Here is a 25,738-nt window from a genome sequence, read left to right on the forward strand (position 1 = left end):
TTGACGGAGCATATTTTGATACCAATTGTTCTCCTTGGCAAACCTCTTCTCTTCTTTCACCTCCTCTCCTGGGATCTAGGTACTGCAACTTCTGCCATCAGTGCTAATAACAGGCTCCATGTACCAGGATTATTTTAATACAGGTTTGTTGTAAGGGTGCTGAGCCATGAGGAAAAGTAGACTGCACATATATACATACTAGATAGCACGCAGGCACTATTAGAGCATTGAGGCATTATTGTGCATGCTAATAGTCTTCCCTTGTTATGGAGGCTGTATTTTGTACGTACTTGATAAAATTTAGTGCATCACCCAGGAAGGGGGTAATTTTGTAACTTCCCCCATCAGTCTACAGTCTTTTTGACCTGCAGACTTTGCACCAATTTTCAAAGAAATAGTACATGCATATTGTCCATTCAAAAATTATCCTACCAAAATTATCCACACACATTTACACCAGCTAAATAGTTTTTTTCAAGGAAAAATATGTGCATACTTTGGAAAATGCAAAATTATGTGCAAAAGTGACAACCCATGCTCCCAGGAGTACTTTTGTTTATTCCAGGTAAAAGTACATATGTACAGGTCCTGCATTCATGCTTTTACTTGCATATTGGGCAGGCAATTTTGTAAAAGCTCATTTCTGCAGGTAATGCACTGTTTATCTGTGAAAATAGCTTTGAAGATACCCTCACTTTGGTGTTTTTACCATGCACATTCAATTTTTAACATGCATGCTAAAAAAATAATGTTTTTGTAAGTTTTAGTTCGCAGGTCTCTAAGTCTTGTTTTAACTTGATCATCCAGGAACTGACTTTCCCACTAGTTATTAATTTTTAGTGGTATTTTTTTTATAAATTTAGACTAATTAGAATCAGATTGTCATTTTTATCCACCTTAAGTTCTTTGACATCTACTTTTATGTTAATAATCTCACAGACATAACAGCTTTGCACCTGAATCTAGGTTTATATTTATTATTGCGGTATTAGTTTTGCTAGGTATGTAAGTAACAACTCTACTTTTGTGACTACAGGACAAAGATTGCTCAAGACATTGAGAGATTGATTAATCCAAATGATATTATAGACAAAGTGGTATATGATCTTGATAATCCAAGGTAGGTGCCTATATTCTTAAAAGTGATGTCGTCTGCTTTAGTGAATTTTGTTTTCTCTTTACAGCAGAATAATTGGCTGGGTTTGATGTGGGTGTTATAGTAGCAATGATGATTTAGTAACCTCTGATCTTTGGTTAGACTATATTAAACAGACTGAGTTTATTGGGTCATGGCAATATGATATTAATGATAGCAATGTTACTTACAAGAGCTATGGTGCAGAGGAAAGTTGGAATAATGTAGGCAGCATGAATAAAAGTAAAGGAAGCAATAATTATGAGATACAGATGAATCAGAAGGAGGAGATGGAGATGAATTTAAATAAGATAAGTTATGAGATAAATATAGTGAACTAATGTTGAGTATACGTTGGAGATAAATCATTCCCTGTATGTACCCAGATCAGTCCAGACTCCTGGGGTTTTACTGACACTGCTACTTAACCAAGTGTGCCACCTGCAGTTCCTCAGGATTTCTCTGTCTCCAGCAGATGGTAGATGGTGCAAAACCTGCAGTTCTGCAGTCTGGGCAAATTTTAGTTTTTGGGCCTTCCTTCTGGGGGTTTTTGAATCCTGGTGGGTTCTTCCCTGTCTGGTTGAGATGGACAAGCCTTTTGTGTGCTCGGTCCGTGCACCCGTAGAGTGCAAATCTGATGGTCTAGATCCCTCCCCTTCATGAGGCGGCTGCAGACTTGGGATCTTCTTTCCTTTGGAGGCAGTTTATTCTTTTTTGAAGCCTCTGTTTTCCAGCTTTGGGGGGAAGTTGAATAAAGTTAAAAAAAAAAAATTGAGTTTAAGGCAGTAGCACAGTTCTATTGTGCGGGCGGCTTCCTTCTCATTGGTTTGAGCAGCTGGGGTGCTTATTGTTATTTTTTGGTGCCTGTTCTTGTGCTTGAGGTAGGTTTCCCCACAATCACGATGGGCTGTGGGTTGGCATGCCTCGTGTGTGGCTCGGCATAGTCGCGTCTCAACTGACTTGGTTTGTGTGCTGGATGTTTGGGCGATGAGAGCTCGTCTGGCTGGGCAGGCACGAAAAAGCAATGGAGGGCCTCCGCTCCTGCACCTTCATTGCTTCGGGTTTCGCGCTGGGGTGCTGATCCCTTCCTGCTCAGTGCGGGATCAGCGGCCATTTTGAATTCACATTCGGCTGTTCCTGTGCCATCGGGGGGGAGGGGGATGTTCCCCCTCGGTTGTCTCCAGCCTGTTCTACCTCTGGGGAGACTCTGAGGGGGAGAAGGTCCCCATACTACCGGTCGCTGGATCCTTTCCTGCTGGGGCTGGGACATCAAGACCTTTTTTCTGCAGACTTTGTTTCTGCTGCATGAGGCTTATCTTGCCAAGCAGCAGGCAGATTATGCTGGTTTGGATTCTCGGTACCAACCATTGGAGGGGAGTGCTGTAGGGCCAAGGCAGGATCGTTCTATTAGAAAATGTGTTTTCCCTGTCCAGAGATTGTTGGGTCCTCCTTTGGGATCAGGACTAGGTGGGGAAGAGTCAGGGGATTCTGATAATGCTCCAGTAGGGAAGGGGAGCCTCCTGGCCATGTCTTACCGGTATATTCGGTGGCAGGAGGTATGGGTCAGGGAAATGATCCGAAGGGAATCCCAATCCCCGAGGGGGATGACATGAAGGTAGTCCATCTTTTAAGGAAGGAGAAGCTAGATGCTTTACTTCCTCAGGCTATTCAGGTGCTTGGAGTCAAAATTCCTCACAAGGACTCTGATTTGGAGGGTGCGGATCTGGTCCTGGATGGGCTGAGGGTTCCCTGACGGCTTTCCCATATCACAAGTCAGTGAAAAAGCTGGTTGAAGGAGAGTGGGAAACTACCGATTCCATCTTAAAGTTGGGAAGGGCCATGGCAAAGCTTTATCCATTGCCTGAACAGACATTGGAGCTTTTTGCTCTTCCTAAAGTTGATGCGGTTACAAAAAAATGACTAATCCTGGTGGTAGGATCCGCACATTGAAGGACATTCAGGATTGTAAATTGGAAGTACACCTCGAGGATTTTTGAGGTTTCAGCTCTGGGTCTGCGTGCTGCTATTTGTACTAGTTTTATACAGCGTGCTTGTCTGCGCTGGGTGCAGCAGATGCAAGAATGCCTGCCAAAGTCAGGTGAGGAGGTGGACAGGACTGAGCGGGTTGAGGCAGCAGTGGCTTATGGAGTGGATGCTCTGTATGACTTGGTTCGTATGTTGTCTTGGATTATGGTGTCTGCGGTTTGCGCCAGAAGTTTGCTCTGGCTGGGTAACTGGTTGGCGGATGTGTCCTCCAAATCACAGTTAGGCTCACTGCCTTTTAAGGGTCGGCTCTTGTTTGGTGAGGATCTCGAGCAGTTGATGCAGTCTCTGGGGGATAATAAGGTCCTCAGGTTGTTGGAGGATAAGCCTAAGGGCAAGAGGTTGTTTTTTTTTTTCAGGTATATTCCTGTTTTTGGGGTAATAAAAGATCTCATTTGGCAAGAGCAGTGCAAGGTCCGCAAAGGCAGTTTTCTCTTCGGGGATAGTCCTGGGATCAGCCCTTTCAGGATGCCCGAAGACATCCCGGGGTGCCGCTTGTAGCAGTGCAGCTGGGATTAAGTCCTCACAATGAGGCGAGGCTGGTCCACTCCATCATTCCTATGATAGGAGGTTGCCCAGTATGATTTTACGAGTGGGTCAAGATTACTCAGGACCAGTGGGTTCTCAGTGTGGTAAAAGATGGCTGCACTTTAGAATTTGTTCATCCCATCCGTGACTTGTTTCTAGCTTCCCCTTGCGGATCATTAGACAAACAGGTGGCAGTTTGGGATATGCTGGACCATCTGTGACAGCTGGGGCAGTGATTACGGTTCCCCATGAGGAGCTACGCATGGGAAGATAGTCCATTTACTTCATAATCCAAAGGAAGGAAGGCGCTTTCCGGCCGATTCTTGATTGAAAAAAGGTAAATGCAGTGCTCAAGGTTCTGCATTTCTGTATGGAGACCCTAAAGTTGGTGATAGTGGCGGTTCGCAAGAGAGAGTTTCTGGCATCTCTGGATCTAACGGAAGCATATATGCACATTCCCATTCATCCAGACTCACAGCATTTTCTGTGACTTATAATTCTGGGACAGCATTTTCAGTTTCAGGCCCTTCCTTTTGGGTTGGTCACAGAGCTATGCACCTTCACCAAGGTGATGGTGGTGGTGGCAGCGTCTCTCCATCAGGAAGGTGTTTTGGTGCATCCTTATCTGGACGACTGGCATATCAGGGCGAAGTCAGAGATTCTTTGTTGCCAATCTGTTCAGAAGATTCTTGGCATGCTCCACTTGGCTGGGTTGTGAATTTGATGAAGAGTCAGTTGTTGCTGATACAGTCCCTGGAGTATCTGGGAGCGCAGTTTGACACTCTAGTCAGCAAAGTGTATCTCGCAGAGGAACGTGTTCTGAAACTGCAGGGGCAGATTCAGCGCTTATTGCAGTTACCGATGCCCAAGGTCTTGGATTATTTGCAGGTTCTGGACTCTATGGCTTCAACCATGGATTTGGCGCTGTGGGCATTTGCTCATATGAGAGCGTTACAGAGGGCTCTTTTGGCTTGGTGGAACCATCTTGGAGGAGTTTTAGCTGCCTTTCCTGCTCGAGGGTGTCACAAAGGAGAGCATTTCCTGGTGGCTTCTAAGTTCCAATTTTGTTCGGGGTGTGGACCTCAAAGTTTCAGTTTGGGTGATAGTTACTACCGTTGCCAGTCTCTCTGATTGGGGAGCAGTTTGTCAACATGAGTTGGCTCAGGGTGGCTGGCCCGGGAAAGAGGTTTGTGTGTGGCTCCCTTTGAACTGCTCAGAAGGGCAACGCTTAAGTACTTGACTCTTAAGTGTGTCTTTCTGGTGGCCATAAGTTCAGCTAGGAGAATTTCTGAGTTGCAGGCTTTGTCTTGCCTTGATACATTCCTTCAGATTTCAGACTCGGGGGGGGAGGGGTATCGTTGAGGGCTTTACCTTCCTTTTTACCTAAAGTGGTATTGGCGTTTCACATGAATCAGACAGTGGAGCTTCCAGCCTTTCCTGAGATGGATGCATCTGCTCCTCACACAAGGGAGCTCAAGTTGTTGGATGTGAGGAGAGCTTTGTTGAGGTATTTCAAGATAACTAATGACTTCAGGTGGTGGATCACCTTTTTATTCTGTTGAGCAGTCCAAGTAGAGTTTTTAAGGCATCCAAGACTACTATTTCATGATGGCTTAAGGAGGCTATTGGATCCGCTTACATTACTAGTGGTTGCCTAGTTCCAGAGGGTTTGCATGCTCATTCTATGCGTTCTCAGGCAGCCTCATGGGCGGAGGCTCAGCTAGTTTGTCCACAGGAGATTTGCACGGCAGCGACTTGGAAGTTACTACATACTTTTGCAAGGCACTATCATCTGTATGTGGGCGATACAGGTTCCCCATCGTTTGGCGAAAGTATTCTGTGAGTAGGATTCTCCAGGTCCCACCCTGCGAAGGGAGCTTTGGTACATCCCACGAGTCTGGACTGATCTGGGTACGTACAGGGAAAGGAAAATTAGTTCTTATCTGCTAATTTTCATTCCTGTAGTACTACAGATCAGCCCGAACCTGCCCATTCCGTTGAGGGGTAGAGTCGTCCACTCATTCTGTTTTTACAGCATAGAATACAGTAATGTTCAGCAGTGTTTTAAAGTTTTGAAAGTTTTTGCAGTTTGAATTTTTGCTTGGGTACAGATTAATACTGAGGAACCGCAGGTGGCACATGTGATTAAGTAGCAGTGTCAGTAAAACTTTGTCTCCATCTGCTGGCAGGGAGGCAAAACCCAGGAGTCTGGACTGATCTGTGGTGGTACAGGAACGAAAATTAGCAGGTAAGAACAAATTTTCCTTTGTAAAACCAGTGTTAGCTATGTGCCTGGATTAGAGAAGAATCAGTAAAGAAAGGCTCAGGGAAGACCAGGCCTTTGCAGAAGAACTAAATTAATTCTTTGCTTTGGTCATTATTCAGGAGGGTTTTGGGAAATACCTACACTGGTAATGTTCTTTGAGGGTTATGATTTAGAAGGACTGAATGAAATAATGGTAAACAGGAAAGATGTAATAGAGCAAGTTGGAAAACTAAAGAGTAACAAATCATGTAGACTGGATGGTATATACCCCAGAGTTCTGAAAGAATTAAAAGATGAAATTTTGGACATTATTAGTAATGTATAACTTCTCATTCAAATCAACTATGGTACTTGAGGATTTGAGGATGGCCAGCATAATGTGCATTTTTAAAAAGGGCTTTAGGAAACTATAGATAGGACAAAATGCTAGAAGCTATTTGGAAAAACAAAATTACTGACCATCTGGATAGACATAGATTAATGGGGCAGAGCCAACACAGATTTAGTAAAGAAGTCTTGTTTTAAAAACCTGTTACTGTTTTTTTTGAAGGGGTTAACAAACTTATGGATAAGGGTGAGTCAGTTGATATAGTACATCTTCAGAAGGTGTTTTGACAAAATCCCTCATGAGACTCATCAGAAAATTAAAAAGTTATGGGATAAGAAACAATGTCCTATTGTGGTTTGGTAACTGACAAAAAGAGAGGAGACAGAGAGTAGGCCTGAATGGTCATTGCTGTCAATGGAAAAAGGTAAATAATAGTGTTCCAGGGATCTGTAGTGGGACTAGTGCATTTTAATATATTTATAAAAGATCTGGAAATGGGAGTAATGTTTGAAGTAATCATATTCAAAGATGACACAAAATTGTTAAAATTTGTCAGATCACTAGTGGACTGTGAGGCATTACAAGAGGACCTTGCGAGACTGGGGGATTGAAATTTGAAATGGAAGATTAAATTTTAATGTGAGCAAGTGCAAAGTAATACATATAGGAAAGAATAATTCAAACTATAGGTATATAATGCTGGGTTCCATATTAAGGGGCCACCACCCAGGAAAAGAATATTGGAATCATTATGGAAAATATTTTAAAATCCTTGATCCAGTGTGTGGCAATGGTTAAAAAAGCAAACAATGTTAGGTGGTATTAGGAAAGTAATGGAAAATAAAATGGAGAATATTATAATGCCTGTATATTAATCCATAGTGCGATCGCACCTTGAGTATTGGCTGCAGTTCTGGTCACCCCATTTCAAAAAAGATATAGCAGAAATAGAAAAGGTACAGAGAAGGGAAACTAAAATAATAAAGAGGAGGAAAGGTGATACAGATTAGGCCTTCTTAGCCTGCACAAGAGACAGCTGAGAGGACATATGATAGAGGTCTATAAAATCTTGAATGGGATGCAGTCTGTAAACAGGGTGCAACATGTTGCCCATGATGATGTCAGATCCCTTTCTTGGGTGTCAACTCCTAATATGTAATCTAACAGCTGGGATAACTACAGTTGGGATAATTTTATCCCTATGTACATCATTTTGCACTTGTCTATATTACATTTCATCTGCCATTTGGAATGCCCAGTCTCACAAGGTCTTCGTGTAATTTCTCACAATCCACTTGTGATTTAACAACATGGAATAACTGGAATTATTTACCCTTTCAAACAGGACTAGGACTAGGGGACACTCAATAAAGCTAATAGATAGCTTAGGTGACACAGTGGTGTAGGGAGAGGTCGTTAGATGTGTTAGGAACTGGGCAACATTTTGGGGAAGGGGGACCTATTTTGAAAGAATGGCTTTCACCTTAACCTGGTTGGAACCAGAGTGCACCTCAACGGTGAGGGGAAGCCGACAGTCGCTCAGCAGTATATGGTTCCGAGGAAGGTATTTTCGCAAGATGCTAACAAAACAGAGAAGTTAGAGCATTCTGATAGAAAGGTTGCAATACAATAAAAAATAGCCCAGGTGCTTTTATGTAAAGTACAGACTGAGGTAAGATTCCAAATTATCTCTACCAACTTCTAGGAAGGTTGTAAATACAATGAAATAACATACGTTGAACTGTATGCAAATTCTAAAAGTCTGAAAAGATTTTATTTATTTATAAAAATGTATAAACCACCTACCTTGAATTCCTAGGTGATGTACACCCAAGTATACATAAAATAGACTTTACAATAAATTCTAAATAAAACAAAAAATGACAAAAAATATATATAAAAATGCATAATAAGCAGCTCCACCTCAGCCGATGATGTTATCTATTCAGAAGGCGGGCGAGATGAATAACTGAACACTCAAGCCATTTTAAATAAATATACTAACCTACTCATGTCAGGCACTAAACACATGTCTAAATAAACACCCCTTAACCTTTTTTCTAATTGCCTTAATACATACCTCAGAACAGAATGGGAGAGTTAGAATGTTATAGCACTGATTAAAGAGGTAGACATAGTTGGTATCTCAGAGATCTGGTGGAAGGAGGATAACCAGTAGGACAGTGTGATACCAGGGTACAAATTATATCACAATGATAGGGTGGATCAAATTGGTGGGGAGGGGTGGAAGCTTGGCATTATATGTTAATGATGGCATAGAACCAAACAGGATAAAGCTCCTGCAGGAGACTAAATGCACTGTGGAATCTTTATGGAAAGCAGTTTCATGTATGATGTGGAAAAGTATAGCTTTAGGGGTATGGAACTGTTCACCTGGCCAGAATGAACAGACAGACAATGAAAAGCTAACAGAAATTAGGGAATCTAGCAAACTTGGCACATAATAATAATAGGAGATTTCAAGTACCCCAGTATTGACTGGGTAAATGTCACATCAGGACATGTTAGGGATGTATAATTTCTAGATGAAATAAATAGCTGCTTCATGGAGCAGCTGGTTCAGGGAACTAATTTAGACCTTATCCATAGTGAAATGCAGAAACCTTCGTGGATTAATTGTTGAATAGTAAAACATTTGATTCTTCATATTGCAAAGGAACATTATGAAACCTTTTTTTTATAAGCCATAAAAATGTTTACTTTTATGTGCAAAATTTAAGATTCGTGCCAAAACTGGTCTCGGTTTAGTATAATTTGAGGCATTTAATATACTCTTTCTATAACAATCAGTTCTGTGTCTAAAGAAAGACCAAACATTTCAGGAAGCCATACTTGCAGTAGGTGAAGTAGTTCCATATCCTTTACTTTCTCGGGAACCCCAGTCACTTAAAGGTTATTCCTCCTGCTTTGCTTCTCCTCATCTTCCAATTTTTGTAGGAAGGCCGCATGTTCTCTTTTAATTGCAGTCAGTTTTGATTCCAATCTATCAGTTGCCATCTCCTAAACATAGAAATGACGGCAGAAAAGGACAAAATGATTCGCCCAGTCTGCTCAGCAAGCTTATGCCAGTATCTTCTGCACTGTGCAGGTTACCCCCCATGCTGATCAGTTTACCAGACTGTAAAAGTCAGGGCCCTCGGATATTGTTTGAATCCAATTTCCCTTAACCATTGCCATGAAAGCAGAGAGCAATGTTGGAGTTGCATCAAAAGTATCAGGCTTAGTGATTAAGGGTAGTAAGTGCCGCATCAGCTAGTTACCCCCATGTTTATTTGTTCCCCAAACTGTAAAAGTTGGGGCCCTTGTTGGTTGCTGTCTGAATCCAATCCCCCTTTTCTCACTGCCATTGAAGTGAGTGATGGAATTGCATTAAATGTATCAAGGCTTAATTGTTAAGGGTAGCAACTGCCACACCAGTAAGTTATCCCCAATTACCCCCATGCATTCTTTTCTTTATTTCTAACCTCTAGCCTTTTAGATCCACAGTGTTTATCCCATGCCCCTTTGAATTCCTTGACTGTTTTAGTCTTCGCCACCTCTTCTGGAAGGGCATTCCAGGCATTCACCATCCTCTCCATGAAGAAATATTTCCTGATTTTGGTTCTGAGTCGTCCTCCCTGGAGATTTCTTTCCAACGCAAAAAGTTTGACGATTGTGTAATCATTAAAACCTTTCAGGTATCCAAAGGTCTGTATCATGTCTCCCATGCACTTCCTTTCTTCCAGGGTGTACATATTCAGATCCTTCTGCCTGTCCTCATAAGTCTTCCAGTGCTGACCCCTCACCATTTTGGTTGCTCTTCTTTGGACCGCCTCTATCCTGGCGTTATTCATTTTGAGATACGGGCACCAGTATTGAACACAGCACTCCAGGTGAGGCTTCACCAAGGACCTGTACAAGGCATTATCACCTCTTTTTTTTTTTTTTTTCCTTACTGGTTATTCCTCTCTCTATGCAGCCCAGCATTCTTCTGGCTTTAGCTATTGCCTTGTCACATTGCTTCACCATCTTCAGTTCATCAAACACTATCACACCAAGGTCCCTCTCCCAGTCCAAGCACATTAGTCTTTCACCGCCCATTACATAAAGTTCTTTTGGATTGCTGCACCAAAGGTGCATGATTCTGCACTTCTTGGCATTGAATCCCAGTTGCCAAATCTTCGACCACTCTTCAAGTTTGCTTAAATCACTTATTATTCTTTCTATTCCTTCAGATGTGTCCACTGTGTTGCAGATCTTAGCATCATCTGCAAATAGGCAAACTTTACCTTCTATTCCTTTCCCAGGTCACTCACACTCGGGCTGATTTCAATAAAATGCACGGAAGAACCGGCGCTCCGAGGCGAGCACCAGCACTCCTAGACGCGCGATTTTGTATGCAAATGAGGGCCCACGCTAATAAGGAGGTGCTAGGGACTCTAGCGCGTCCCTAGCGCCTCCTTATTGGCAGAAGTGGCGGCTGTCGGCGGGTTTGACAGCCGACGCTCAATTTTACCGATGCCGGTTGTCGAATCCGCTGAAAGCCAAGGGTTTGGAAAATGGACGCCAGCAAAATTGAGCATCCAGTTTCCAACCCGCAGGCCACAGGCAGATTTTTTTTTTTTTAAGATTTTTTTATTTTTGGGGCCTCAGACTTAATATCACTATGATATTAAGTTGGAGGGTGTACTGAAAAGCGTTAATTTCTGAGAGTAAAATGTGCGGCTTGGTTGCACATTTTACTTTCTGTATTACGTGGGACTAACTAATAGGCCCATCAACATGCAATTTCTGTATAAGGGATAATAATAGCGTGTCGAAAACGTGCGTCCAAACGGGGGCTAATGGTGTGCTCGGCCTGAAAGTTATTGAACACGTAATACCGTTTTTTTTCTTCAGAGTAGGTTCCATTTATTATTACATGCTGTCTCCTGTCAGTCAACCAATTTGCAATCCACACTACTACCTTGGCGCACCCACTCTCAAGCTTCTTATTTTGTTCATGAGTCTCTTATGACTCATGAACACGCCGCCACGAATTATCACCAACCACAGAAAATCCTCCCACATCACACCCACTCTCAAAGATCTCCACTGGCTGCCCATCACACAAAGAATCCAGTATAAAACCCTCACCCTTATACACAAAAAAATAAACAACAACAAAATGGTCTGGCTAAACAATACTATCCGACCATACACCACACAAAGAAATCTCAGATCCTCCAACACAGGTCTCCTCTCCATCCCAAATCTCAAAAATGCTCACCTCATTACAACACGCAAACGAGCCATTTCAATAGCTGGCCCTACCCTATGGAACTCCCTCCCCACACATCTCAGAAACGAACCCTCACCACAAGTCTTTAAAAAACAGCTAAAAACATGGCTGTTCTTGAAAGCCTTCCCTCCGGATTCCCAAACTCCTCAAATGCATGTTCTTGAAAACCTTCCCACATGACTCCTAACATGCACTACCGCATAACACCCCCCCTCACAACCACCCCCTCCTTTTCCCCCCCAAACCCCCATAGCCTCTGACACCAGATCTAATCCTAACCAAGTCATACTGTATATATTGTATATAGGATATATGCTACAAATTTATACACACATTCTTTTGTATTCATATGTTACAATGTTTTTACTGCAATAGTTTAATTGTTATCTTGTTAAATGTAAAATAGGGCAGATCCCGCCCTATTCAACCTGTTATCTGGAAACCGATGTGATATCTCGATCGAATGTCGGTATACAAAATAAATAAATAAATAAATAAATAAATAAATAATGTGAGACCGTATCAAAAGCTTTACTAAAATCCAAGTAAATTACATCCAGTGCTCTTCTCTGATCGAGTTCTCTAGTCCCCAATTTTAAAAAAAATGAGTTAGATTTGTCTGACAGGACCTTCCCCAGTTGAATCCATGTTGCCTCGAGTCGAGCAATCCACTGGATTGTAGATAGTTTCCAATCCTTTCATTCAGCAGAGTTTCCATTAATTTTCCTACCACCGAGGTGAGGCTAACAGGCCTGTAGTTTCCAGCCTCCTCTCTGCTCTCACTCCTGTGAAGCGGGACCACCACCGATCTTCTCCAATCCTGCAGCACCACTTCCTTTTCTAGGGATCTATTGAATAGGTCCTTCAGCGTTCCTGCCAGCACATTTCTGAGCTCTCTCACTATCCTGGGATGTACCTCATCCGCCCCCATATCCTTGTCCACTTTGTTTTCCTAGCTCTTCCCATAAATTCTCTTTTGTAAATTGAGTTTCGTCTACTCCATCCCCATCTCAATCTTGTCAGTTAGCGACGGTCCTTTTCCAGGGTCTTCTTTAATGAACCCCAAACTGAAGTATTTGTTTAATATTTCAGCCATTTCTTAGTCTCTCTCCACACATTGATCTTTGTCACCTTTCAATTTCACTAACCACTTCAGGCCTACAGGCACTGAAGTGAAAGGGGGTGCCTTCTCCTCCATCCCCCTCAACCCAAGCCTCGCTTATCCTGTGCAGCAGCATCCCATCAGATCTACATCCTTAAAGATGCAGGAGCTTGTGGGCCAGTGGCATTTAGATCACTATAGAAGAGAATTGCAGCCAGGTCACCCCAGTGCATTTCTCTATGGGTGGGTCTGTCAGGATGCTGCCGCTCAGAATGAGCAGTGCTTGAGAGGGAGGGATGGAGGAGGAGTTACACCTTTCAGCACAGTGAAAACGTCAGGGATGGCCCCTATACTTTTGCATCTAATAAATCCAGCCCTGGCCATTTGTATGTTCCCAGAACTAAGCTGTTCAACAGGAAATTGTCCCTTTGTAGCTCACTGACCAGTGTTGCTATGCAGTGTTAGTAAATAGAGTGAAGATAATTCGGGTGCACAGAAGTGAAGAAAAATTGGCAAAATATTAAAGAAAAACAACATAGCTGTATGGAAATGTGGTATTTTCTATTTACTATGTAAAGTAATGGCAAATTCTATAGGATGCATTCACACTGATTATAATTGTGTATTTTCATTTCTGTTTTTAAGTTTCGTGATACCAGATGACAATGAAGTTTTGAAGTTTAACTCCCAATTTGAATCCGGAAATCTGCGCAAAGTTCTTCAGATTCGAAAGTAAGGTGACTTCCCATGTCTTCCCCCCCGCCTCCTCTAACCTTCTGCATGTGTCATAATCAACTGCAGTCTCCTCCATCAGGTTTATTTCTTTTTGTTTGCAGAAATGAATATGATCTTATTCTGAACTCTGATATAAACAGCAACCATTATCATCAATGGTTTTACTTCGAAGTCAGTGGAATGCGGACAGGAATGTATTATCGGTTTAACATCATTAATTGTGAAAAGTCCAACAGTCAGTTTAATTATGGTAAAGATCTTCTCTTGTTTTCCTCAAGTAGAAGAGGGGTGTGGAGAGTTTTTTTTTTCCCCTGCATTGACCACAATGACCGTTTATTTTGGGGTTTCGTTTTGCGTGGTCAGTAGCCTGTTCACCAGCTAAACGGAAAGCATAAATTAGATATTACGGCTGACTGATGTGCCTTCGTTTTGAGCTATCCTGTTCACTTTGATGTATATGACAGGAAAGGGATCTGCATGAACTGGAGGTTCCAGCTAGCAGAAAGGACTTGGCGCACAAAAGTGCTGTAAGTAAATTCAGATTAAAGCCATCCTAGTAATTAGACTGCTCAGCTGCAAATAGAAAATGATGCCACACCCGAGCCTGGTTCCCACTGACCAGGAGTTAAAATGAGACTTGGAAGTCCTGTGTAGGCAACACTTGAAGTTCCAAGGAAGAGACATTGGATAGTGATTTGCAGTGACTTCTACAGTGCTAAGACAAATTAGCTGCAAATTTGGTGCCAGATATTGATAGGTTTGTGGCGTAATTATGTTTTCAGTTATGCACATAGAAGTCACTGACACTAGCTTCACATTAAACTCTGATAAACAGATTTGTCACTGTACATTATGGAAGCACAGTAACATAAATTGCTTTTGCTGTTACTGTAATGGCTGTTTCCTGGTAGCTTCATTTAAGGACTCGGAAGAGATATCTCTAAATCACTTTAGAAAAGGATAAGTTACTTTGCCTGAGCTAGAGTCCCTGTGTGCTCTGGCTTGTGAACCACGATCAGATTACACACTGTTCCTGTTATAAAGAAGCATGGGTGATCTGGGACAAATCTCAAACAGACTGTGAGGGCACATTATACCAAAGCTCACATAGTAACATAGTAATGATGGCAGATAAAGACCAAATGGTCCATCCAGTCTGCCCAGCAAGTTGCTTATGATAGTAACCGCTACTCTGTGCAAGTTATTCCTATGCCTTCTGTTAAGGGTAGGAACTGCTTCTACATGCAGGATACCTCCATGCCTTCTGTTAAGGTAGTAACTGCCATTCCGTGAAGGTTACTCCCATGGAACCATTTCTTCATTTCCAACCTCCTTTTTCTTACTGGTTATTCCTCTCTAGCCCAGCATCCTTCTGGCTTTAACTTTCACCTTGTCACATTGCTTCTCTGCCTTCAGTTCACCAGACACTATTACCCCAAGGTTCCGCTCCTGGTCCATGCACATAACTCAATTGCCCCCTATCACATACAGCTCTTTTGGAATACTGTACAGCAGATGCAAGACTCTATTTTATTTATTTATTTTAAATCTTTTCTATACCGTCGTTAAGATAGGTACCGTCACAACGGTTAACAATAAGGCACATAAATTAATGTTACTAAATATATTAAATTATATCCATTAAACAAGTGCCATAAAAGTTCGGTAACATAGTTTTATAAAAATTATAATTTGGTAAATGAGATGAACTATGTCCAATTCTATCTGTATCCATTTTGAATACAGTAATTGCTTAATAATTAAATCTTATCCTTTAGTGGAAGAGAAAAAATAAAATTAAGACCATAAATATAGATTAAGGAGATGTGTGTGGGAGTTTTAGTGTCCGCTCCTTGTACTATCCTGGTTTCTATTCTCCATTCTCTTTGTGATAAGCCTGTTTAAAGAGCCATGTTTTTAAACTTTTTCTAAAGATTTTGATGTCTCTTTGATTTCTAAAGGCATGGTGTTCCAGAGTATGGGTCCTGCTAATGATAGCACCCTTTCTCTTACTTGGGTTAGTCTTGCTGTTTTGACTGATGGAATTGTTAGGCGTGCTTTGTTGGCTGATCTCAGGTTTCTGTGAGGGACGTGTACGCGAAGGGCTGTGTTCAGCCATTCTGCTTTTTCGTTATGTATTAGCTTATGTATGGTACATAGTGTTTTGTACTGTATTCTTTGCTCAATGGGTAGCCAGTGTAATTCAGCTAGGGTATCGGTGATGTGGTCTCTCTTACTTTTACCAGTCAGAATTCTTGCAGCGGTGTTTTGTAGTATTTGGAGTGGTCTTAGTGTGGTATATGGTAAACCCAGAAGTAGGGCATTACAGTAGTCGGTGCTTGCAAAAATTAAAGCTTGTAACACTGATCGAAAGTTGGTAGTTGTTAGTAGTGTTTTTGTTTTTGTTTTTTGTAAACCGATGCGATGTGTCAACGGATGTCGGTATAAAAGAGACCTTAAATAAATAAAATAAATAAATAGTGGTTTTAATCTTCTTTTACTTTTAAAGATATATGTTGTTTCATGCTTAGTACCATGTCAATTATAACTCCTAGGTTCCGTACTTTCTCTGCTAATTCTATTTTTTGGTTGTTTTTGAGTGTGATTGGATTTTGAATGATCTCTATGTTTTTACGTTCTAAATGTAGGAATTCTGTTTTTTCTATGTTAATGACTAATTCCATTTGGTTTAGTAGCTGTTTTATGATATCTAGATACATATTAGCTATGTTTAACGTTTTTTCAATTGTGTCCTCGATTGGTAGTATTAATTGAATATCATAACCCGTACGCCCTATGGCATCACTTCATATTTATTTCCTGCCTTATCTTCTTTCCAGCTTGTTGCAAGCTTCCAAGTTCTCTTCCCTGTTGATTGTAACTTTTGACTCATTCCTACTTACTGTTTATCTTTCGTTTACTTGAATAGTTACCCCAGTTTTTTATTCTTGTTAATTGTAAACCGATCCGATATGGTTATTTACTATGAAGGTCGGTATATAAAACTGTTAAATAAATAAATAATAAATAAATAAGCGTAAATGTAATGTGCGATGCCCAGTCCAGCCAGTAAGTGGTCTGGGCAATAGGTATATGCTGAAGAGTGTAGCGGATAAGGCTGAATCCTGAGGTACTCCTGTTTGAAGGTTAATTCTATCTGATGTTACGTCTTTGTACTTGGAAATATCTGTTATTTAGGTATGATCTGAACCATTTGATCGTTTTGTTGTTTAATCCTATTTCTTCTCATCTGTTTAATAGTATGTCATGATTTACCGTATCAAAGGCTGCTGATAAGTCTAGCATCACTAGAATGTAGTGTTTCCCACTGTCGAACCCTCTCATGATGTTGTCTGTTAGTGAAAGCAACAGTGTTTCTGTGCTGTAGTGTTTACGAAAGCCATGTTGTGATAGATACAGGATATTGTTGCTAAGTGTTCCGCTAGTTGATTTTGTATAGTTTTTTTCTATTAATTTTGCAATTAGGGGTAAGTTTGAAACTGGTCTGTAATTGCTCATGATCTGCGGGTCGCTGTTTGTTTTTTTTTTTTCTACACTTCTTGACACTGCTTCCCAACTTCCAAATCTTTGACTTCTCTTCAAACTTTCTTAAATTGCTTTTCATTATCTCTGTTCCTTCAGACGTGTCCACTCTGTTGCAGATGTTAGTACCATCTGCCAAAAGACAAACTTTATCTTCTATCCCCTCTGCGTTCTCACTTACAAAGATACTGAACAGAACTGATCCCAAAATTGATCCTTCAGGCACTCCACTTAACACTATTCTCTCTTCAGTGTAGTTCTATTTACCAATACACACAGTCTCCTGTCAGTCAACCAGTTTGTAATCCATTCCACCACCTTGGTACCCACTCCCAAGCTTTTCATTTTATTCATGAGCCTCCTATATGAGACCATATCAAAAGCTTTGCTGAAATTCTAGTAAATCACATTGAGCACTCTTCCTTGATCCAGTACTCTAGGCACCCAATCAAAAAAAACAAACTATTGGATTTGTCTGACAGGATCTTCCCTTGAGTAATCCATGCAGCCTTGGGTCCAGCAACCCACTAGATTATAGTTTACTATCCTTTCCTTCATCAGAATCTCCATTAATTTTGCCTCTACCAAGGTTGAAGCTAACTGGCCTGTAGTTTCCAGCCTCCTGTCTGCTATTGCTCTTGTGAAGTGAGACCACAACCATTCTTCTCCCAAAAATTTATTTATATGTTGCCTAGTTCATCATATTATATTATGTTATCTGTTATATGTTATATGTACGGGCACTGCCCAATGGTTTTTTGTTCACTGTGAACCGATACGATGTGCGAACGGATATCGGTATAAAAGAAATGTTAAATAAATAAATAAATCTTCTGGCATGACTCCTGTTTTCAGGGATCTATTGACTTACCAGCACATCTATTGACTTGCAGCACATCTTTGAGCTCTTTTAGTATCCTGGGATAAAGCTCATCTGGCCCTATGGTTTCCTAGTTCTTCCCATTCATTCTCTTCTGAAAATGAGGTTGAATCTAACCTATTCCCATCCATGGTCTTGTCAACCAGCAATGGTCTTTCTTCAAGGTCATCTTTAGTGAATGCCAAATTGAAATATTTGTTTAATGTTTCTGCTATTTCTTCATCTTTCACTACACATTGCTCCTTTTCAATTTTACTATACCACCTAGGCCTTTCTCCTTTCTCTGATGTAACTGAAAAATATTTTGTCAACTTGCTTTACCTTTTTGGCAATCCTTTTTTCCACTTGATAGTTTGCTTTCTTTATTTCTTCCTTAGTCTCCCTCAGCTTCACCAGTCTTCTTCCAGGTACGCCCCATTTTGACAAAGTATGTATTTTTGAAATTCAAAACTTGGATCTTTGTGTGACTTCTCTCTATCCTGGCTGTGATATTGAACCATACTGACTGATGATCACTGGTGCTCAGTTGAGCATCTACCCATACATTAGAGACACTAACCCTGTATATAAGCACTAGGTTGAGTATCATTCCCTCCCTTGTGGGTTCTATTACTATTTGTTCGAGCAGAGCCTCTTAAAGGGCATCTACAATCTCTCTATTTTTTGCAGATTCTGCAGTAAGGATACTCCAATCCGCAACTATCAGGTTAAAATCTCCAATGAACAGCACTTTTCCTTTCTTTCCCACCTTTTGATTGTCTTTGACCAGATATCTGTCCTTCTATTTGATTCAGAGGTTTATAGACCACTCCAATGTAAATGGAGGACCCATCTTTTATTTATTTATATCTCTATCTATTTATTTTTTAGAACAGTCCATAATGTTTATTTTATTTATTTATTTATTTATTTATTTATTTATTTAAAAACTCTTCTATACCGTCGTTAAGTTAGTTCACCATCACAATGGTTTACAGAAAGGCACAATAAGGAAAAACTATAATTGGTATTAGTTACAAATTAAACATGTGCCATTATAGTACGGTAACATATTTTTAATAAGAGTAACTATGTGTTAATTTATGTTGGTTAGAAGACTATTAAACGGTTCAAATCTAACGTTAATATGCATTTGTAGATAATAAAGAAAAAACTGATTGCTTGGTACATCCTTATCTATCAACTGTTTTTCTCCTACTTTTTGTCTTTATAAAAAACTTGTTTAAAGAGCCAGGTTTTCAGATTAGTTTTGAATAGTTTCAAATTTCTCTGCAGCCATATTTCGAGTGGCATGGAGTTCCATAGAACAGGTCCAGCCAGCGACAGTGCTCTCTCCCTTACTTGAGTAGGCTTGCTGATTTAACAGAAGGGACAGTTAGTAGAGCCTTATTAGCAGATCTCATGTTTCTGTGCGGGATATGTACACACAGTGCTGTGTTGTTGAGCCAGTCGGCTTTTTCATCGTGGATTACTTTATGAATTATGCATAGTGCCTTGTATTGTATTCTTTGTTCAATTGGAAGCCAGTGTAGTTCAGCAAGTGTTCCAGTAATGTGGTCACTTTTCTTTTTGCCGGTCAAAATTCTAGCAGCGGAATTTTGCAATATTTGGAGTGGTTTAATGGTGGCTTGAGGTAGCCATAGTAGCAGGGAGTTACAGTAGTCTGTGCTCGCAAATATCATTGCCTGTGCGAAAAATTTTTAGCGTTAGTAGGGGTTTCAGTCTTCTGAGGATCATTAGTTTGGCGTAACCTTCTTTTAATTTCTGTGAGATGTGTTTCATATTTAACTCAGGATCAATTATTACCCCTAGGTTCCGTACTTTTATTGCTAACTCCACGGTTTGATTATTTTTTATTGCGATTGTAGGTTGTATAGGGTGTATATTTTTTCATTCTAGATGTAAAAATTCAGTTTTCTCAATATTTTTTACCAGTTCCATTTGGTTTAGGAGCTGTTTGATTATTTCAAGATAGATATTGGCTAGTTTCATTGTTTCTTCAATGGTGTTTACGATGGGTAACAGTAATTGTATATCGTCTGCGTATACGTAATGTATGATTCAAAGTCCTGCGAGTAGGTGATGTATTGGGAGTACGTAAATGTTAAATAGTGTTGCAGACAGGGCTGATCCCTGTGGGACTCCTGTTTGTAGTTTGACTTTGTCTGAAAGTGTGTTTTTGATTTGTACTTGGAAACATCTATTGCTTAAGTATGACTCAAACCAATTTATTGTTTTGTTATTGAGTCCTATTTCTTTTAGTCTATTGATTAGTATTTTGTGATTTACTGTGTCAAAAGGTGCAGAGAGATCTAATAGAACCAGAATGTAATGTGTTCCTGTTTCAAAGCCTCTTAAGATATTGTCTGATAGCGCTAGTAGTAAAGTCTCTGTACTGTAGTGTTTGCGGAATCTATGTTGTGCAGAATATAAAATGTTATTACTTTTTAAGTGGTTTGACAGTTGTTTTTGTACTTTTTTTTCAATTAGTTTGGCTATTAGGGGTAAGTTGGAGACTGGTCTATAGTTGCTCAGATTTAGGGGGTCAAGGTTCTTTTTCTTTTTTTTTTGTAATTTATACTTTATTAATTTTAATTCACATTCAAGTGATATCATGTTACTCAAACAATCAATATCAGCAATAAAAGTGTACTAACATATTGAAATCATAAATATTACATAATATACCAATTGTAACACCTTTATCAAATAAAGGGAGCGGTCTAAACATAACCTTATTATAAATTTCAAAAGAGGGAGGATTTAATTTCTATTATTCATTACCCACATTTGTTGTTAATGCTACTTGATTAGACTTCTCTAATTCCTTATCCCTTAGAAAATTCTCCATATGAGAAGGACTAGTGAAAATAAACTTATTTCCTTGATAATTCACAAAACATTGGCAGGAGAACCTTAAAAAAAAGGTTGCTCCTAATTCCAATGTTTTGTCTTTCAATTTAAGAAATTGCTTTCTACGACCCTGCGTAGTTTTAGATACGTCAGGGAAAATATATACTTTCTGCCCACAAAATAAAAATTCACGGTTTTTTAAGGCTTTCTCAAATATGGACTCTTTATCCCTCTCTTGAACAAATGAAACAAATAAAGTTGTTCGCTTATTTATTATGTCCAGGGAATCTTCCAAAAATGTTGATATCCCTGGGGAATGAATATCATTCATTCCACCTGGTCCATCAACCATTCTAAGGGGAAAGTAATAGATTTTTGAAATTAGAGGTATTTCCTCTTCCTTATAAGCTAATATCTCCTTCAAATATTTAACAAACATTTCCAGTGGCGACATTAATCTTGTATACGGAAAGTTAACAAAACGCAAATTCTTAATTTGAAATATATTTTCCAAATTTTCTATATCATTATGTAAACTCACATTATCTGACACACGTATACTCTCAATGCTTTGAATATTCTGAACATCTGTTGTTAATTTATTCACTCTAGTTTCTATATCTACCATCTTTTTCCCTTGTTCAGCTAACATTACTTTATTATTATTCACCATCAATGTAAGGGAAGAGTTCATTTGGGTAACATTAGTGTCTAATTTAACTAGCATCTTCCACAGATCCCCCATTGTCACTTTGGAAGCATCCAATCCTAATGATTGTATGCTCTCATGAGATGGAGTTGTTATACCAGTCTCACCTCCTAGATGTATCGAGGACAAAGGATGTAGAGGCTTGGAACCTACCACTTCCGGTAGTGCCTCCCCTCTACTTACATCTGCAGACTCATTTCCAGCGGTGTTATCCACGGTTGCTGCTCCTGGGGGCTGCGTTGGTGTGGGTCTCGTGCCTGTACTTAACGAGACTTCAAACAAGTCTCTGTTACTGTCCATCTGTGGCATGTTTGACCTGTTCAGATGGGCGTCCATCGGTCCGGCTATAGGAGTATTCGGGGAGGATGTATAGGCCTTAACCTTCCTTTTACGCCCCATAAATCAAAACAAACAATCTTCAGGCAAACAGGCAGCAAAGCCGGTCTAAGCCGCGCGCGCCGGCGGCGGCTCCGCGCCGCAGTCTCGCGGGGTTTTGAGGCCCCGGGTCAGGCAGTGATGTCACGCGGTCACCAGCTTGGTAAGATCACAATTACCACCGCCTGCAGAGGTCAGGAATCCTCCTCTCTCTCCTTCCTGCCGCTCCGAATAACACCACACTCTCACGGGGTTTTGAGGCCCCGGGTCAGGCAGTGATGTCACGCGGTCACCAGCTGGGTAAGATCACAATTACCTCCGCCTGCAGAGGTCAGGAATCCTCCTCTCTCTTCTTCCTGCTGCTCCGAATAACGCCACACTCTCACGGGGTTTTGAGGCCCCGGGTCAGGCAGTGATGTCACGCGGTCACCAGCTGGGTAAGATCACAATTACCGCCGCCTGCAGAGGTCAGGAATCCTCCTCTCTCTCCTTCCTGCCGCTCCCAAGGTTCTTTTTCTTAATGATTGGATTGATTATGGCTTCTTTCAGGGTATCTGACATTACTCCTTCATCTAGGGAGAGGTTGATGATTTTAGTTAATGTTGGAGCTACTGTGTTAGCTAGTTTTTTTAATTCCATAATGGGTATGGTGTCACTTGAGTGAGGAGCAGAGTTCAGTTTTTTTAATCATGTTCTTGACTTCAGTGTGTGATATCTCATCAAATTATGACCATATGTTGATGTCCCTTGTGGGCATCTTAATCTCTTATTTTGTTGTGTTAGGGATTTTTGTTCTTAAGTTTTCAATTTTATTTTAAAGAATTGAACTACTTCATTGCATTGGTTCTCTTGTAAGGTCTGGTGATTGTTTGTATTGTCGTTGGTGAGGTTTTTTACTATGTTAAATAGGGTTCTAGCATTATTTGTGAATTTTTCTATTTTTGAGCTGTAGTATTTCTTTTTGTTATCTAAAATTGTTTTTTTGTAGTAAGCCAGTTGTTTTCTGTACTTGGTTAAATTCTCAGTTGTTTTGTTTTTTTTCCATTCTTTTTCTTTCTTTCTAAGGATCCGTTTTACTTCCTTGATTTGTTCACTATACCATGGATTTTGTTGAGTTGGTTCTTTAATGCAGACCTTTTTTTGAGGTTTATTTCATTTGCCAAAGTCGTGGTTCTGTTTATCCAATCGGTTGTTGCAGTATGACTGTTTGTGTAATTGACATGTGTTAGTTCTTCATGTAATTTGTCTTTTAGAATATCTGTGTTGAAGGGTGGGCGGTATATGATTTCAGCTGGTTCAATGTTTTATTTCTTTATTGGGTCTGTGTGTTTCATCCGAGAGTTAATGAAGAAGTGGGATTTGTGTGTATTCGGTTTTTATGTTTTCTAGGAGGCTGCTGTTAATGAAAGTTAGGTCTAATGAGTGGCCTGCTTTGTGTGTTGGTTTATCTGTGATAAGTTTGAAACCTAATGCAGTCATTATGTCAATTAGCGTTTGGTAGGTATTTGATAGGGGTGAACGTCCATGTGAAGATTAAAGTCACCTAATATTATGGTGGGTTTAGATGGGTTTAGATGTGTTGTAAAACATTCTATTAGTGGGGAGATGTTTAGTTCGAGGAAACTTGGTGGGCAGTAGACCAGGAAGATTTGAAAATGGTTGGTGTCGAAAAAGGCAATTTCATGATTTGCTGGCATTGTGATTGAGAGTAGTTTAGTTTTAAAATTTTTTTCAATAATTAATATTAATCCGCCCCCTCTTTTATTTATTTTAGGGATCGAGAAGACCTCATAGTTTTTGTTTGGTAGCTGATTTTTTAAGACTACATCTGATTTTTTTTAGCCATGGTTCTGATATTGCTATAAAATTAGGTTTTGTGTCATATAGCAGGTCAGTGATGATGGGAAATTTTTTTTGTCACTGATTGTGTGTTAACTAGAAAGAAGGTGATCATTAGTAGGCTGTTTAAATTGATACTGTTGGTTCGTTTTATTGGAATTAGGTTTTTTGTAATCGGATCGCTATTTTCTTTTTTAATGTGATGATTTTTGTATTGTTTTCTCATTGTGTTATTTCTGTACTTACCATTTCCTTTGCATACTTGGATAGGGAATGTTGAATTTATGGTCTATGGCATGGTCCTGTTCGGCAAGTGGTGGTCTTTGTCCATTAATATTCTCTCGGGGTGCACGAGGGGCTGTACAAAGGGGCTTCTTCCCGACACCATGTCCCTTGAATTTCAGTTGTTTGGATATTGTTTTTGACATAAAGAGCTACTCCTCCTCCTTTTCTGTCCTTTCTTTCCTTCCTTAAGTTATAGCCTGGGATGGCCGTAACCCAGTCATGAGATTCATTGAACCATGTCTCTGTAAATAGCAACACCTCCACAATTAGGGCCTCAGGTCTCGTATTTTATTGCCCAGACTATGAGCATTTGTTATCATAGCTTTCCAACTTGTTTCCCTTGGTTTGCTGCTCTTCCTAGTCACCTTTTCTGCTCCTTTGCTTAAGCGTGGAATATTGAGCTGATTGATTTTATTTTCTCCCTCTCTCATCCTGTATTGCTCTCATGGCAATGTTCCAGTTTCATTGGCCACCTTCTGCTCATCTAGTTTAAATGTCTGATGATGTAGGACCTGAATTTCTCGCTTAGAATCTTCTTTCCTGCCACTGATAAAAATGTAAGCCATCTTTATGATATAGTCTTTTACTGCTCTTATACACTGCCCCAGCCAACAGGTTATCAAAATCCACTTTCTTTCATCATGTTTTGAGCCATGTATTGAAATGTACTATCAAGCTTATCCTTTCCTTTCCAAAAAGGCAATAATCATTGCAATATGTCTAATCTCTTTCCCTAGATTCTGGAAATCCTTTTGTACTACTTGATACTGTTTCTAGTGAGGTCGTTGTTATCCAATGGATGATAACTTGTTGATGATAGCTCTAGCATAAAAATGTACAAAATGTAATACAGATGCGTAAACACCAAAAACTTAAGGATACCTTAGGGAGGAGGAGTCTTTGCTTTGCTGTCCATATTAATATATATCCTTTTACCATCTGTAGTAATGCATGCCTCATTTGCATTTCATTAACAGCCATTAATATATGTGTTAACACTGCATTGATGTGTGGTAACAGCCAATGTTAATGCAGCTTAATATATTGGCCCCTTAGATTGTGGAAGGAATAAAAGAAGCTTTGTTTGAAAAATTATGCAAATGTTAGAGCTATTAATTGTAAATGAAAGTTGCAAAGGTGGAACAAGCAAGAGAACAGAAGGCGCCTTATCTAAAGTCATAGTAAGGTTTATGCGTCAATGCTGTCACATCATGAGTAAGAATGCCCGAATGTGAGCTTCAGAAGGAGAAATGACATGGGTGAAATGGACCAAATATGTGACAGGCCAAAATGTAATATGTCCCCTCTGGCTGTGGCATGTGATGACTAGCAACTGTTTTCTTATGCATAGCTCCTCATTGTCCAGTATTTCATGGCCTAACCTTTAGCAATAAATGTCGCATTATTCATATTGTTTCTATTTTAGCTGCTGGGCTGTACTCCAGTACCCCCACTACTAGCCTCCCTCCCCCTCCAAGTAAGTATGTGGCTGAAAGACTGGGTCCTTTCAAGCCATGGGTGTCAACACGTGGGGAGGCTCAAGGTAAAACTCCCTTGGGTCATTCTGGATTTAGAGGTTTTTAAAGGCCTATTTAGGGCACTACATTTCTGCTCCATCCTGTGCACTTCCCTGGCAGCAGGAAACATAAAGAATCAGGTCTTATTAGCCAGTGCTTTAAAATGGAAAAGATAAACCTGCACACTTGGATTAAAAACCACACTTGGATTAAAAATAACAATTGAAATCTGCGCCTTTAAAGGTTCATGTTCAAAGTCATTTAACTGGATAACTGACAAGTTATCCAGCTAAATGGCAGGTATTTGAATATTGAGCCA

The 25,738-nt window shown here is 40.1% G+C and overlaps 1 protein-coding gene across 4 annotated transcripts in view; it reads left to right on the forward strand.

Annotated features, from left to right (window-relative positions):
• Nucleotides 1-25,738, forward strand: part of AGTPBP1 (ATP/GTP binding protein 1) — a 567,598-nt gene that overhangs the window by 272,266 nt on the left and 269,594 nt on the right. For all 4 annotated transcript variants that reach the window (XM_029617286.1, XM_029617267.1, XM_029617279.1 and 1 more), the window contains 3 exons: nucleotides 1,037-1,120; nucleotides 13,329-13,415; nucleotides 13,520-13,668. In XM_029617286.1, the coding sequence (XP_029473146.1) occupies nucleotides 1,037-1,120; nucleotides 13,329-13,415; nucleotides 13,520-13,668 (320 nt within the window). The remainder of the gene's footprint in view (nucleotides 1-1,036; nucleotides 1,121-13,328; nucleotides 13,416-13,519; nucleotides 13,669-25,738) is intronic.

This window comes from Rhinatrema bivittatum, chromosome 1, assembly GCF_901001135.1.
Source record: "Rhinatrema bivittatum chromosome 1, aRhiBiv1.1, whole genome shotgun sequence".
NCBI classification, from domain to species: domain Eukaryota; kingdom Metazoa; phylum Chordata; class Amphibia; order Gymnophiona; family Rhinatrematidae; genus Rhinatrema; species Rhinatrema bivittatum.